Genomic DNA, 16,125 nt, shown 5'->3' on the forward strand with positions numbered 1-16,125 from the left:
CAATTTTTTAAATGCATCCTATAATTTTGCTTTGTAAAAAGTAATATTAAAACTTGAAATCTTTATCCAATTTATCAGAAATAAATTTAGCAATAGCCATGCTACTCGTTGCTCCTGGAGAAGGAGCATTTCTGCAATGTAGTACCCTCTGACCTAATGTACCTATACCATTGTCAAAAACAAAATCATCAACCAGATTGCCATCATTATCAAGTGCTTGGGCTCGAACACCAGCAGGACCTCTAAAAATTGGTTAAATTAATAATGCATTATATATGAATTTATCACAAATTATCGTTTAATTTACTAAATAGTTTAGATTACCTTTTTACATCACCTGGTTTTATTCCAGGGATAAATTTAGTCAATTCTTTCACAGATAATTGATGGAAAATAGATTTAATCGCTTCATTGCAACCTGGAATTATATATCTAAAACAAAGTTTATAAAGTCCTGGAAACTTCATCATTTCAATGCAGTCTCTGACATTAATATCTGTCCAACTATATCCTTCTCTTGCAAAGGCCAAAACTGCATTGGGACCAAGCCAAATATCTCCGTTTACTCTTGGTGTAAAATGTACTCCCAAAAATGGAAATCTAGGGTCGGGCACTGGATATATATTTGTAGATACTATATTTTTCTTTTCATCTTTCATTAGAAGATATTCACCACGAAAAGGCACAATACGTGGACTCAAACCACAGCCAGTCATAACAGCTAAACGGTCTGAATGTAAACCAGCACATGTTAAAACATACTTAGCATTGAGATACTAAAAGAAAATTTTAGTTATCAACTATTCAATATTAATGTTTTTATAAATTGCTTTTTAAATAATATTGTAAAAATTGTATAATCATACCTTATTGTTTGAATATAAGCATATAGGTGTCAATTCACTTTTGCCTTTAGATTCTACATTTTCTGCAAATCCAGAAACTTCAAAGTTAAAAAAAATATCTCCTCCCATTTTTTTAAAGTCTTTGGCAAAATGTTCACAAACCAATGCCCAATCAACTATTCCTGTCCATGGTGACCAAATAGCTTTTTCACCCTAATAAGAGTAATAATCATAGTATATATAATTTGTAATATACATAACTTCTCATTTAACACTCATATTCTATGTAAGTTAATGGTAATCATATTTTTCTTTTAATCCTATGATCACCTTTAATTTGGCTTCATAATTGGATAGGCAAGTTTTATCGACAAGTTCAATATCAGGGCATTTGTTTTCCAATCCTCTTTTGTACAATAGATTCAATTGAGAAACTTGTGGTTGGTTCAATGCTACTATAAGTTTCCCAATTTTTTTGTGAGGAATGTCATTCTTACATAGATAATCATATGATAATTTTAAACCTTCAACGCATAATTTTGCCTAAATAATGTGAAAAATTATAATTGATAAAATTTGAAAATAAGTGATTATTTATAGATATTTTGCAAACTTTACTTTCATACTCCCAGGTTTATAGTAGATTCCAGCATGAATTACTCCACTATTATGACCAGTTTGATGTTTTGCCAAAATACTTTCTTTTTCCACAAGAGCTACCCGTAACTGAGAATGTCTGGTTTTTATTTCTCGAGCAGTAGCACATCCCACTATACCACCTCCGACCACAACTAGATCATATACTCCGCACGAACTTGTACTGACAGAATTGAAAAGAGTACATATATTTAATAAATAAATACAAAATTCAAATATATATCTGGTGGATAAATTTACCTGTAATTATATTCAGTTTTAATGAAATTTCTGAATATGAATGGAGTTCGTTTCATTAACGGTTGCATCGTGGAAGTCGTCATAACAATCTCATCAATTTCGATCTTAGCCTCTCAACTACAAAATTATTACAACAATTCTAAAAAACAATAAAATTGACGTTTCCATGTAATTCACATCGACGAGGTAACTACATAAATTGCAAAACAACTAAAAACATCTATTTTATGTACACATAGCTAGAGATAGTTTGATCAACAAGAAAATAAAAAATTTTAGTTTTGTAATTTGTAAACCAGCTGTCATTTTTTGATCGACGATGCACGCATGTTTTTGACGCATTTGTGACATTATGCGAGTTTTGTTTTTTTATTTATGCTGACGATTCATAGTCAAATGTATATTTTTATTTTTCTATTTACAAATTTAAATTGAAAATAATAGCATGTTCACATGATAAATACAGTGAAAAATGAAAATTCGTAAGCGCAAATAATTATTCAAATCAATAAATCGCTATCATTCATTTTAAAAAGCTTTTCACATTAAGTTACATAATTTGTAATTTAGATCTATACATAATTTCAATTTTCACCAATTCATCAAATTTTAAAAAGAACTATACTTTTTTTTCACACAATCATCTATTCAAAAGCAATCGAACTTGATTTATATCGAAATTAATATCATATAAGCTAACCCATTTGATAAGAATTAAGGTATAAGTTAAATTTATAAATTTTTACAAATTTTTAATTAGTAGTAAATTGAATGAAATTCTTATTTATGAACTAATTTTTCATTGTTTATTTTATTTTCTACTATTACTACCTTTTTGCCAAATTTAATTTAAAAACTGATTAATGAAATTACACGTTTATAAAAATAGTAGTAAATAGTATAAAGACTGATGACATACCATGTGTAATCTATAAAGATAATATGAGAAAGTTGTAATAGCGGGGACCTACATACAAATTGCCCTGATATCTTGTATAAATCACGTGAACTATTGATAAGATATATACAAGAATAAGTCGCTATAGGAACTAATTCAAATACGAAATACGACTATAAGCGAGTAATCATATGAGCTTCTGAGAATGAGAAAACCTGTAAGGATATATATTAAGTAGAATAGGAGAAAAAACATTTCTTTTTAACAATATTTATAAATTATTTTTATAAACAAAGCAAATGATACGTACAAAATAAAAATAGATCAGATAGGCATCTGAAATGTGAGGAAATTGAAAGGCGCGCTTGCAGAATTCATGTCTAGAATTGGCGTGTGGGAACTGGAGCTGGATTATAAACTACCTTATCGACCAACGTATTTGTGCTAAGTTATGCATATACCACTTCCTAAAATCCTAACTTCCTATATTCTACTCCTCTGTAAATAATTGTACTGCTAAACTGCTCGGGGTGCTGGGTTGTGCTGTACGTGTGTCTGGCGCTTCGTCTAGGTTGCACAATTTGAGCATGCAGAGTGGATATAGCGAAGCAGAAGATACATTGCTCAACCACAGCAACCTCTATATATATATATATATATATATATATATATATATATATATATATATATATATATATATATATACATACTGCATTGCGAGCTGTCAAAGCAGCCGAGCCTGCGCCGTAAGCATTACAGACATATACACACGCGCACTCTCTTTCACACACACTCTCTCTCTCTCTCTCTCTCTCTCTCTCTCTCTCAATCTATCTTTCTCGTTCTACCGCTCAGCTTAGTCTGCTTCGTATGGGTGCGCGCGCTCGCCCTATCCATCGAATTTCCTTGTCAACCGAGAGCTACAGTGTCTTTTGCCAGAAAAAAGTATGGCTGCTATCGGCGAACTTTGTAAGACTGCCCAAGATCACAAAACGTTGGTGTCAACCACTGGATAATTTACAATGTAGACTTTCCTGAGCCCAACGACAAATCCCAGGTAAATCCATTGCAAGTATAGCTGAACCACTTGCAACAACGACGTCACCAGCCAACTGATTGATGTGTCTGCTCACCAAAATTTATATGCCTGATTTGTACTCGCTTTCTTCTCTAGCAACAGTTTTACAGATGTCTTCAACCATCCAAACTAAATAACGGAGCTACTGAGCACTGTCGTAATTATATTATACTCTCCTCACCCAGTTGCTGTCTGCTTACAAAGCTTCTGCTCCAGTTCCTCCGCTCTGTTTAAGATATATTTCACATAAGGATGTCGCGTTTTTGCAGAATCCCACTGAGTCTTAAACGAGTTCAACTGTTTGAACAATTCTTTTATGTACACTACTATATCCGCAAACATTTCTTATAGTTGCTGTCTTGCAAGCCTTCTCACGTACTACTTGCCGTCATTATCTGCGTATCTCTTATCAATCGCAATTCCAAGTGCGTAACGTAATTGAATACTTTTATAAATAGTTATATCAAACTATTAATTTTTACACGTGCTATGACCTCGCATTCATTCCAAATCGAACGTCAAATATTGTCTTTTATTACTACAATAAGCTGTGGAGTTCTATAGCGATAAAAATTATTTTTTCTTATTCAACGGAAATTATTTGTGATTTACAATTTTTTCTGTTGTACGTCTATGCATGTTTCCCGGTTATGATTTTGAGTCTCGATTTTCATTTTTTGTGAACGAAAAATAAGTTTTACAGGCAGTATTTTTTTCTACTGTAAATAAGATTCATGAAGAACAATCATCAATTGATCAATTTTCTCTTATTAATTTTCTGTTCTATTGAATTCATTGAGTCAATAGTAATATCTTTAAATTAATATTAATTAGCTTTAAATTAATAGTAATATCCTCAAAATTCTCACAAAATAATACTGATAATAACATCACTGGAGTTGAAAAATAAAATTGATACTCCAGACCAGAAGAACAGACAATCAATGATATTTCTATCGCTAGGTATATCTATATGCATACAAACTTCTATACAATACAAGTGAGATAAAACTCTATATTTAGATTGATATTCCAATAGGAATGAGAGCCTGGCAAATGGGTAGATGAAAAAATTCAATACATTTATTAAGTTTGAGTGTATACATAATATAAATTTAAAAATATAAAACTACTTAGATTTCATCCTACTTACTTGTTTTTTTTTATTTTTTTTCAGTAGAATTTCAAAGATGAATATAATGCGTAAATTGAGAGGAGCTGGTAGCATCAGCAGTATGAGCTCTACTAGCACTGGAAATATAGACAACTTAACAGGAGCTGAAAATTCACAGCATACAGCTCTTGGACTGATGCACTTAAAAAAACTATTTTCTGAATATACACATCCACCTCATACATTATCTGATACTGAACGAGATGACAAACTGTATAATATGCTACCATTATTTGACAAAGTGAGTATTCTGAACTTTAAATTTGTGTTTTCTAAGCACCATAATAATTGATAAAAATTTGAATATTAATTGATGTCTAATGTTCATATGTATTAATATGTATTAATATAATTTGTTTATTTCTCATATGAAATGAACATGATCTGTATTTTTTATACACAACATGATATATAGTACATTAATAAAAACAGTACGAGTTATAATTGTTATTTTTAATGGTTGATATTTTTAATTTGAAAAAATATATTGTAACCTGTGAATATTATACAGCATAGCTATTTTATTTTTGTCTGACACATGCACACACACACACATACACATATACATATATATATATACATATATATATCAAACCATAGGTATTTAGTAACAGCCCATCGGGAGACATGAACGAAAAGTTTTGGGATATTCTGGCTTTTACAAAAGAAGTATCTAATTTAATGGTAGCTGAAATTCGCAAAAGAGCCAGTAATCAGAGTACAGAAACAGCAAGCTGTGCAATTGTAAAATTTCTTGAAATTGAAAATAATGAAGAGTCAAGTAATGGATGGATGTTACTATCAGCCTTAAATCTATTAGCAGCAGGCGACACATCATTAATTCAAGTAAGATCTTCAGAAAATTGAATTTTATCACATTAAAAGTTTTACGAAAATTGATTTATTAACAATATTGAATCTTTTTTGTGATAGGAAATGACTATGGCTTCGGTGCCTTCAACTTTAGTCAAGTGTCTATATTTATTTTTTGATCTGCCGGAAATGAGTGCAGAAGAAGCTGATGTAACCACTGTAAATAGTGAGTTTACACCAAGAGAAAGGCGAATACTGTTACAAAAAATATTTGTTCAGGTATAGAAAAAAAATACTTAATGGTACAGGTTTAAAAGTGAAAGTATTGTGAGAACATATTTTTTCAGTTACTTGTAAGACTATGCAGTCACCCATATCCAGCAGAAGAACTAGCAAGAAAAGATGACCTCACTTTACTTTTCTCAGCAATTACAAATTGGTGTCCATTATACAATGTAATGTGGCGTAAAAGTGCTGCAGAAATATTAATGACCTTATCGCGACATGGATTAACACAAAGCGTTGTAGCTTATATTCACAGTGCGTTGTTTCAAACGCTTTTCAAATGTTTAATTAAATTAATAATTAAAGTACACAAATATTTGTATCAACAATAATATAAATTTTATTTTCAGACAAGGGGTGCATAGCACTTTGTATCGATAACATGCAACGTGTACCTGAATTAGCGCCGTTAGAAGTAGTAGAAATGTTTGTCACTGTATTTTGTTTTCTAAAAGATTCTAGCGAGGTATCTCAAACTCTACTAGATGATTTCCGGGCTTGTCAGGGTTATATATTTCTATCAGAATTTCTCTTAAAGTGCGTATAACAAGCGAAAAATATGGATTGTTATTAAAAGAAAATTGAATATATACCTGTATATACTGATTCATTTTAGGCATGCTCCATCACGCTTGGAGCAAGACGATAAAGCTGAAGCTCAAGATGCTATAAGAAACTTAGTATTAATGTTGGCATCTTTGACTATGTGTGGACATACAGAATTAAAACCAAGTACAGCTAGTATGGGGTCTTTATTTCAAATGCTTAATTTCACTCTGCCTCAGCCAAGTAACAGAGGTAAAATTTTTATTAATGAAGAGACATACAAAACATATGATCTAATACAATAATCCCAATACTCGATCCCAGTGTATTTTTTAACTCGCTAACTAAATGTTAAATCAGAATTTTTTCACTTAATTTTTATCACAAAAACATATTTTAATTTAAAAAAGACGGTACTCATACCAAATTCAAAAAAACGGAAAATTTTCAATAATTATTTCATCAATCCTATTAACGTAGGGCAAAGGCCCCATATTTGATTATATTTTAAGAAGCGAGTTAAAATGTCCAATCAACAGACAAATTTTCGTGCAAAAATTAAGGGATGGATTCAGCCAACGTAAATCGCTTCGGAGTAACGCAAATAGAAACTCTATATAAAATGCAACTCGAGATTTTGAGTCAGATTTTTTTAATAAGGACTCAAAGTTGGCGAAAACAGGTTATTTCAATCTGCAAGCCATGGTATGTATTTTACCTGAAAAAGTTTAAGATAAAAGTTGTAGATAATTCCAAAAGCTACAATTGGAGTCACCGCGCGATTATTTCATTTGTTAGTTATTGTAAAAAGTCCGGAAAACCCCCGAAAATATCCATTTCTACTATATCGAATATTTATTGTAAAAACGACTTTTTTTACATGTTTATCTCTCTTAAAGGAAAGCTCTTGTGATTCTAAAAAAAATCGTCACATGATTATATATTTTTATTAGTTAACTAAGAGATACCCAAAGTACGAGGCTGTAACTTTTTTTGATCGAAGATATCGAGTTGCAAAAGAGCTCAATCTCTTTGTCAAAACGTTAATTTTAATAAATGATTAGGGGCGAACGAAAAAATTAATTTACAAAACCTTATTTTTGACGTAAAAAAAGTGCACCTTCTTTTCTGTATAAACAATTAGATTTGCGGCTTTCCTATGCATTATAGAAAATTCTATCTCACTACGAATCCCAGGTAATCCGAGTAATTGAAAATACATTGTTTATGCTGTTTATATTTACTCATATTTACGTATAGCAAGTAATCATTAATTACAGTTGATACATACACTGATATAAGTGTAGTTGTACTCTTATAGTTGTGAGCCTGATCTTGATCCATGCCGACCATTATTTTGTATACCTGGGATTCATAGTGAGTAATTTTGTATACCTGGGTTTTATGGTCAGACGAATTAAAACGAATTAAGCTTTTTATTAAACCATTATCGAGCCATTAGAATTGCACCGTAATGCTAATTCAAACTCACCAGATGAGTATAGTTAATAATAAATTACTGTAAATAAATACAGTAATTACGAATAGACCATTCGTAATAAATTGTAAAGCTACCCCAAATTAAAAAAAAATGATCGAAATTGATGCACTAGTTCGCGAGATAAGCTTGATTTTTACGGAGCGCGTCTATTTGAACGCAGACTTTCAGTATTTTCAAGCACGCGAGAGAGGCCCTCCACCATGGTCCGCGGCCGGCGGCTTTTCTCATGGTTGAATTAAAACCTAATTATCATTGTTAAAGAGCCAAACTATATAAAGCCTCGTATCGTAATAAGAAAATATAATGTATTAACAATCGAACGCCGTTAGTCCGATTTATTAATTTTTATTAGTACAACAATAGCGATTTAAAAAAAAAACCTTCACTCGGCTCCTATTGATCGAAAATAAAAATTTTTTTTTTTAATATTCGTTTTCAACTCAGCTATATATATTTCTAAGATAGAATTTTCTATAATGCATAGGAAAGCCGTAAATCTAATTGTTTATACAGAAAAGAAGGTGCACTTTTTTTACATCAAAAATAAGGTTTTGTAAATTAATTTTTTCGTTCGCCCCCAATCATTTATTAAAATTAACGTTTTGACAAAGAGATTGAGCTCTTTTGCAACTCGATATCTTCGATCAAAAAAAGTTACAGCCTCGTACTTTGGGTATCTCTTAGTTAACTAATAAGAATAAGTCAGTAACTAATAAAAATATATAATCGTGTGACGATTTTTTTTAGAATCACAAGAGCTTACCTTTAAGAGAGATAAACATTAAAAAAAGTCGTTTTTACAATAAATATTCGATATAGTAGAAATGGATATTTTCGGGGGTTTTTCGGACTTTTTACAATAACTAACAAATGAAAATAATCGCGCGACTACTCAAATTGTAGCTTTTAGAATTGTCTACAACTTTTCTCTTAAACTTTTTCAGGTAAAATACATACCGTGGCTTGTAGATTGAAATAATCTGTTTTCGCCAACTTTGAGCCCTTATAAAAAAAATCTGACTCAAAATCTCGTGTTACACTTTATATAGAGTTTCTATTTGCGTTACTCCGAAGCGATTTACGTTGGCTCAATTCATCCCTCAATTTTTGTACGAAACAGGCTTTTTTTGTCTCTGTTGATTGGACATAGTGATTCTGCTACATCAAGCAATTTTTTCCTGTGGCTGTGAAATAATTTATGTTAAATAAAGTCTAAAGTCGAATGAATAAAATACTACTTATTCCGTGGTTTTTCACAGGCGGCAGTGTTCGTAACATACAAGCTTTTCAAGTGCTACAGTCAGTTTTCATAAAGTCAAACTCTCCACTTCTTTGTTGTACAATACTCGATGCTATTTCTAGCGTCTATCACAGTGACAACGCTAATTATTTTATCCTTGAAGGCCAAAATACATTATCTCAGTTTGCAGAAAAAATTCACTTGAAAAATTTAGAAATTCAAGAAAAATTTTTTCAGCTCTTAGAATTTATAGTATTTCAGTTGAACTTCGTGCCTTGCAAGGAACTCATATCGTTGTCTATATTATTAAAGTCTAACAATTCAGTCACATGTAGTATAATGTGCATGGAAACGCTCATTCGCATACTTCGGTAAGTATATAATTTTAATGCATCTGGAATTCTCTGGATTATTATTTATGTAAATTAATATCTTGTAGACACAACGTAATATTTAAAGACGTATACAGAGAAGTAGGCTTATTAGAGGTATTTGTCACATGTTTAAATAGATATGCAACTTTGTTGAAAGATAAACAAGCCGCATTTGATCAGGGTCAAGGTATAGTTACAATATATTGTACTAGTTGTTCATATTTACCACTTTAATTTGATGATGATTTATTGAATTTATTACTTTTAGAGTACAAAATGTGTCCAAAACAAGAGAAGTTAGGAAGTTTAATTATTGAAGCATTAATGATTTTACTGGCGGGAAATGTTCAAAACGCAAATGTCTTTCGCGAATGTGGCGGAGCACGATGTGCTCATAATCTCGTTCCTTATTTAGACTGTAGATTTCAAGCACTGGGAATCGTTCGAGAATTGATACTCAGTGTTGGTGGAGATGATGACATGGCTACTTTGCTTGGTGTTATGCATTCAGCACCATCTAATGCGCTCGTTTTAAAGACACACATTTTGAAAGTAAGTACAGTAATACAGTTATTGAATACTTAAAATTATCTGAATGATTGGAACAGAAATGACGCTTGACGATTTAAGACCACGATGATTAATAATTTTAATTGGGTTTCCTAATTCTACGTATTCCACTTACACTAAACAGTGATGGATCCTATATTGCAGCATTGTATTTGTGATTTTATTGACTGAGATATGACCACATGATATACCGTTACGTAGCGACAATTAAGCATGTATGTTCATACATGTATATGATTTCAAGTTGAAATTTCAATAATAAAAATTTAATTTACCATAATTGATACAGGTCATTTTGAAATTAATGGAAATCAATAAATACACTGCAATGATATTATTTTAGCATCTATTTTATGAAACTTTCGGCGAGTAAATCATTTCGTAAAAACAAGAGATTATGCTTTGAAATTATACTGATTATGTTCTGTTACTAATCAATAATCTGAATTTTTTATTTATAAGATCGAAATAAATATTGTAATTATATAGCAATCTTTATTTAAAGATTAGAATAAACGTTTAATAATAATTTGACTCGTTGAATTTATAACAATTTGCAATATGAATTTACAATACGCGGAACTGTTCTACTAGTACACATTTTTCCACTGTAATATATTTTGTAAAAAAAATGAAAAATCAACCTTTGTAAAAAGTAATTTATATTAAATATGTTAATTAATATGACAAAAAATGAAACAGAAGGTAAGAGCACACGAATGCTCGACTTGGCTCAGCTGCAAGCTTCACGTCAGCTTGAGCTCTCCATTATTTCTAGTTTTTCGAGCTAGTAAGTCGCTTCAAATTTTCGAGGTCATAACTATAAACACAAACAAGCCTTTCATTACTTTCATTATTTTTAATGAGTTTTTTAACATTCATTGTTTCAGAATACTTGAAATTGTTCATACTGATTCTCTGCTGTTACGGAATTTTAAGGTTTTTTATTTCTAATAAAAGACTTAAACTCAGAAAGCTCAGAAAATCTCATGGCTCGAGCCGCTCGAGCTATAAGTTTTTTTCAAAAACCTGGTAGAATTAATTTTATCAGATTCTACTAAACGTAAGCTTTTCAATAAAAAATCAACCATTTTCATAAACATTACTATCGAATATTTTGAAGGGTATAACAGTATGTACGATTTCAATACTTGTCACTGGTATTCAGACTTATAATCTTGCTAATAACTGTAGAAATAAGCTTGTTAAAAGTACACCGAATTTTTGGTATTCAAAATTGTTATCAGATCCATTTAATCATATACTTTTAAGTATTAATATTTAAAAAATTTCTAATTGGACACAACCAAAATCTCAATTTTACAAAAATAATTTTGATTTATCATTTCACAGTCACTACTTGCATGTCTTCGAGAATCTCATCGTACTCGTACGGTATTCAGAAAAGTTGGAGGATTTGTCTACGTTATGTCAGTTTTGGTATCTATGGAAGGTCATCTGGGCCCACCAGCTTGCCAAAGCTCAGAGCCCTGCAATGACGTAGCCCATAAAACTGTTCATGATGAAGCTCAAATGTTGACTCTATTGCACGTAGTATTTCATACGATAAGTACTGCTATGCGATTCGAGCCAGCAAATGCTAAGTTTTTTCACCAAGAGGTACGAAGCTGTAACTAATGTAATTTAAAGTTAACATTTTTTATATAGAAAAAATAATTAATAAGCTCTCATGTGTGCATACAGATATGTCAATCCAGTCTTTGTGACACTTTGAGACTTCTAGGCAGTTTCACGACTCAAACGAAACTAGAAGCGTCTGAAACTGCTGTTAATATGAATTTTCATAACACATGGTTATCCTTGTTTACTGGCAGTGTACTAGAACCGAGCTTTCCAGCCGAAATTCCTCAAGTTCTTGGATATGCGTGTCTACTATTCCGATTGCTTTACGACGTAGCCTTAGATGCTTTTGACAAGCCAAGTTTAGCCGGTATAGGGATGAAATCGCCGAGTCATAAACAATCTAGTATAGAACATCAGAGATCCTTGGATTCTCCAGGAAGCGGCAAACGCCCAAATCTAAATTCATTGAATTTGAATCCACCTATACCAGAACCGATTATAGTTCATCCTGGAGTTGTTGTTGGAATGCTTCATCTACTTCCATCGGTACCCGATGAACCAAATCCCGAGCTAGCTCTCACCTTGCAAATATATATAGCAGATGTTATAAAAAGCTTGGTGCGTTCTGAAAGGAACCAACAGGTCATGTGTGACGCAGGCATGGCTGGTGAATTATTAAACGTTGGTCGACTTGCACTTCAAGATGAAACTCACCCTCTTCATCAATCTCTCCAATACATCATAGAACGTCTTGCTGCTCAATCTTTAGAACCAAAAGATCTCAGGTACGTTCAATTAACAATATGTAATAAGATATCTAACTTTAGAGGATTTGTCTATTAGTCCAATCAATAGAGACAAAAAAACGGTCATTTCATGCAAAAATTGAGGGATGGAAAAATCCGATAAAATATATAAAAAATAATGTTTTCGACACTGTGCGCAAAGTGCGTCTTTTCCGCATGCATGGCAGAAAACGTGCGTTGAAAATCGCACTTTCCACACGTTGTATAAAAAAATACGGTACGGCACATGTTCGAGAAAGAGTTTCTCGTCTCGTGTAGCTTTCCACCCTCGCTTCACTCAGGCGTAAACGTCACACGAGATAAGAATCTACTTTCCCGCACTTGTATCGTAATGTACTATTTAAAATTTTTATGGCTATTACGACAAAGCTCTTATGGTTCTGAAATAGTACATTACGATACAAGTGCGGGAAAGTAGATTCTTATCTCATGTGGGTTTAGGCCTGAGCGAAGTGAGGGTGAAAAGGTACACAAGACGAGAAACTTTTTCCCGAACATGTGCCGTGCCGTATTTTTTTATATGACGTGTGGAAAGTGCGATTTTCAACGCGTTTTCTGCCAAGCATGCGGAAAAGACGCACTATGCGCACAGAGTGTCGAAAAAATATTATTTCTCATGCGATTGCATATGTTAATTAGTTACTGAGATATTATAATTAGTTAACTAAAAGATGGCCAAAATATGTAGCTATAATTTTTTTTTGGCTTAAAGAATTGAGTTATAAAATGGTTCAATCTCTGTCAAAACGTCAATTTTAATATTACATTAGTGGCAAATGAAAAAATTTAATTTCAACCCCTTATTTTGAACTTCGAAAAAATCAACGCTTTTTTAATCGTAAACAAATAAGTTTGCGGCTTCCATATAAATTATAGAAATTTCTAATTTAACAATTGGACTAGATAATATGATCCGGGAATCACATATTCTTTGAATTTAAACATTTATTCTACTGTTTCGTAAGGTTCCAACATTCCAATACCGCGAAAACATTTTAAAAATTCGACTTAAACAAAAAAGTTGTGTAAAATTCGTGTTGTTTTTTAAACTGCATTTTACCCGGATAAAAAATTTCCAGGAAAATTTTCGTGGGCACCATCCGAAAGAGCATCTCTTAAACTTTCAAAATAAGCTTCTCGCAATTTTTTTTGACATCTGTAACATTAGTTATGAATGTTCAAAGATCGGTGTAACGAGAGTAATGTTTTCGGCTGAAACGGGTTAATAAATTCCTAAATTTTATATATTAAAATAAGGAATCTAAACTATCTTCAATATATTTCATCATTTTATCGAAATTATCACCACAACATTGAATAATCTTAATGTCGGCAAATTTTAGAAGCTTACAATGAGAATTTAAGTATTTTCTTAGATTCCTAACATAAATATTAATATTTAAAGACTACCATTACATCCTAAGGGTAAATCCAAGAACCCAAGGATATCAGATAGAGTCCATATTAATTATTTTAAGTTTTAAAATATAAATTGTTTTCAGATAGCATTTTTAAAATAAACATTCTTTTTTATCGATAATGAATTATTGATTAGATGAATTTATAGAATCATTATTTTATTCTCATTTGAACTTAACATTGACACTTGAGATAAATTGAGATTGAAAGAAATAGTATTCATGGTTTTTGAAATAAAACCGAATTATTTGACTTTTCAGTTGAAATCAGATCTTTTTAATTTTAATGTTTTTTATTTAATGAAATCATATTGATTGATTCAGTCAGATATTTAATCATGTTCATAAAAATAGATAAACATCAATGTTAGAGGGATGTGTTAACCCTTTAACGTGCAAATGGCCAAAAATTTTAACGTCAACTTCAAGCTCGTGCCTTTCAATTATAACCCGTGAGGAAAAATGATTGGGTATAAAAGTCTCATCTTTCGAATATCATCATCAGATTTATCAATAAATGAGCACAAATTGTTTATTTTTAACAATAAACAAAAAAAATGGAGATTTTTTATTTTTTTTTAATCCCCATTAGGATGCGAGACCCGAAAGTTGTGCTTCAAAAATATACTTTGAAAAACTTTGATTTTTATTGTTCACCAATCCAAAATGGCGCCCGAATGCCTGAAATTAATACAAAATCACAGTAATATGCACTTTTGAAGTATAATCAAAGTTTTAGCGGGAAAAATGACTTTTCTGAGTCTTGTAACAATAAATTGGATGCATATTAGCAAAATTAGCTCAGAAAATTGATTTTCAAGATGGCAGTCGTGATGAGTCAGCCAACATAACGTACTTACACAGTTTTATAGACACTGAATCCTCTTTATTCAATAGTTTTATAAGCTCTCAGCACCATTAGATCCAAATTCATTATTATCTTATCAAAATTAAAAATGGCGGATTCAAGATGGTGAACTGCAAACTCAAAAATAGCAATTCAGGAAAAATAAAAAATACAATCGTATTCTACGTGAAATTTGGAATCAAAATTCTTCTATTCACTTTCTCGGTCAGAGCCGCCATTCTCGATTGAAAAATTATCAAAATACCAGAAATCGAAAATTCGCCTCCAAACTTTGCAACCACGGAGTTTTCCAGTTCTCACTGTAAAGAGATAAATGCTCTTAAAGATCATAGTTTTCATATAAATTTTCATATGAATGTATAAAAAATACAAAAAAAAAATTAAAAAAATTTACAAAAACAATACAAAAAATATGATTCTCAAAAACGTTTACCTCCTCGTGGTAAGAATCGGGCAACTCTGAATTACGAATAAATCAGAGGCAAAAAACGCAGAACTGCCATTGTAAAGCCATTGTACATCCTTCTGAAAGCATGGTTGGTAAATTTGGAGGCAAATTTTCGATTTCCGGTATTTTGATAATTTTTTACTCGAGAATCGCGGCTCTGACCGAGAAAGTAAATAGAAGAATTTTGATTCCAAACTTCACGTAGAATACGATTGTATTTTTCCTTTTTCCTGAATTGCTGTTTTTGAGTTTGCAGTCCGCCATCTTGGATACACCATTTTGAATTTTGATAAGATAATAATGAATTTGGATCTAATGGTGCTGAGAGTTCATAAAACTATTGAATAAAGAGGATTGAAGACTATATAGTGTCTATAAAACTGTGTAAGTACGTTATTTTAGCTGACTCATCACGGCCACCATCTTGAAAATTAATTTTCTGAGCTAATTTTGCTAATATACATCCAATTTATTGTTACAAGACTCAGGCAAGTCATTTTTCCCGCTAAAACTTTGATTATACTTCAAAAGTGTACTGTGATTTTGTAATAATTTCAGGCATTCGGGCGCCATTTTGGATTGGTTAACAATAAAAATCAAAATTTATCAAAGTATATTTTTGAAGTACAACTTTCGGGTCCCGCATCTTAATGGGCATCCTAATGGGTTAGAATGTTCATGAGTGCTAAGAACATAGTTGAAAAAATTCATTAAAAAAATCGAAAATCTCCATTTTTTTTTGTTTATTGTTAAAAATAAACAATTTGTGCTTATTTATTG

General features: G+C 31.4%; 2 protein-coding genes across 7 annotated transcripts in view; one reads left to right on the forward strand and one right to left on the reverse strand.

Moving 5' to 3' along the window:
- Positions 1 to 29: 29 nt before the first annotated feature.
- On the reverse strand, positions 30 to 4,918 carry LOC131671650 (L-2-hydroxyglutarate dehydrogenase, mitochondrial). Of its 4 annotated transcripts, none has more exons than XM_058948242.1 (9): positions 3,351 to 3,471; positions 2,951 to 3,280; positions 2,662 to 2,855; positions 1,743 to 1,859; positions 1,464 to 1,665; positions 1,176 to 1,388; positions 867 to 1,058; positions 325 to 776; positions 30 to 242 (listed from the first exon to the last, which is right to left on the reverse strand). In XM_058948242.1, exons 4-9 carry the CDS (start codon positions 1,823 to 1,825, stop codon positions 47 to 49), a joined length of 1,338 nt encoding a protein of 445 aa, XP_058804225.1. In that variant the 5' UTR covers positions 1,826 to 1,859; positions 2,662 to 2,855; positions 2,951 to 3,280; positions 3,351 to 3,471; the 3' UTR covers positions 30 to 46. The 4 variants fall into 4 exon arrangements, with proteins under 4 accessions (XP_058804225.1, XP_058804226.1, XP_058804227.1 ...); XM_058948243.1 differs by having other exon boundaries at positions 1,743 to 1,881; XM_058948244.1 differs by lacking the exon at positions 2,662 to 2,855 and having other exon boundaries at positions 3,063 to 3,280.
- LOC131671646 (WD repeat and FYVE domain-containing protein 3) overlaps positions 3,560 to 16,125 on the forward strand; it is a 49,123-nt gene continuing 36,557 nt past the window's right edge. For 2 of the 3 annotated variants that reach the window (XM_058948234.1, XM_058948236.1), the window contains exons 1-12: positions 3,560 to 3,697; positions 4,896 to 5,133; positions 5,493 to 5,738; positions 5,826 to 5,984; positions 6,053 to 6,245; positions 6,341 to 6,527; positions 6,607 to 6,788; positions 9,297 to 9,648; positions 9,717 to 9,838; positions 9,920 to 10,203; positions 11,575 to 11,841; positions 11,926 to 12,590. In XM_058948234.1, coding sequence (XP_058804217.1) covers positions 4,909 to 5,133; positions 5,493 to 5,738; positions 5,826 to 5,984; positions 6,053 to 6,245; positions 6,341 to 6,527; positions 6,607 to 6,788; positions 9,297 to 9,648; positions 9,717 to 9,838; positions 9,920 to 10,203; positions 11,575 to 11,841; positions 11,926 to 12,590 — 2,882 coding nt within the window. In that variant the 5' untranslated portion in view covers positions 3,560 to 3,697; positions 4,896 to 4,908. The remainder of the gene's footprint in view (positions 3,698 to 4,895; positions 5,134 to 5,492; positions 5,739 to 5,825; positions 5,985 to 6,052; positions 6,246 to 6,340; positions 6,528 to 6,606; positions 6,789 to 9,296; positions 9,649 to 9,716; positions 9,839 to 9,919; positions 10,204 to 11,574; positions 11,842 to 11,925; positions 12,591 to 16,125) is intronic. The other variant, XM_058948235.1, reaches the window with a different exon arrangement.

The sequence above is a fragment of the Phymastichus coffea genome, unplaced genomic scaffold (assembly GCF_024137745.1).
Source record: "Phymastichus coffea isolate CEN01 unplaced genomic scaffold, Cenicafe_Pcof_1.1 PCOF00131, whole genome shotgun sequence".
NCBI lineage: Eukaryota > Metazoa > Arthropoda > Insecta > Hymenoptera > Eulophidae > Phymastichus > Phymastichus coffea.

Excerpts from the sequence above, each read along its gene's own strand:
- LOC131671650 (XM_058948245.1), bottom strand. The coding sequence starts at position 1,825 with ATGACGACTTCCACGATGCAACCGTTAATGAAACGAACTCCATTCATA. Across the intron at positions 1,666-1,742 it reads AAAACTGAATATAATTACAG|TACAAGTTCGTGCGGAGTAT; the intron begins GTAAATTTATCC and ends CAATTCTGTCAG. Across the intron at positions 1,059-1,175 it reads ATTATGAAGCCAAATTAAAG|GGTGAAAAAGCTATTTGGTC; the intron begins GTGATCATAGGA and ends TACTCTTATTAG.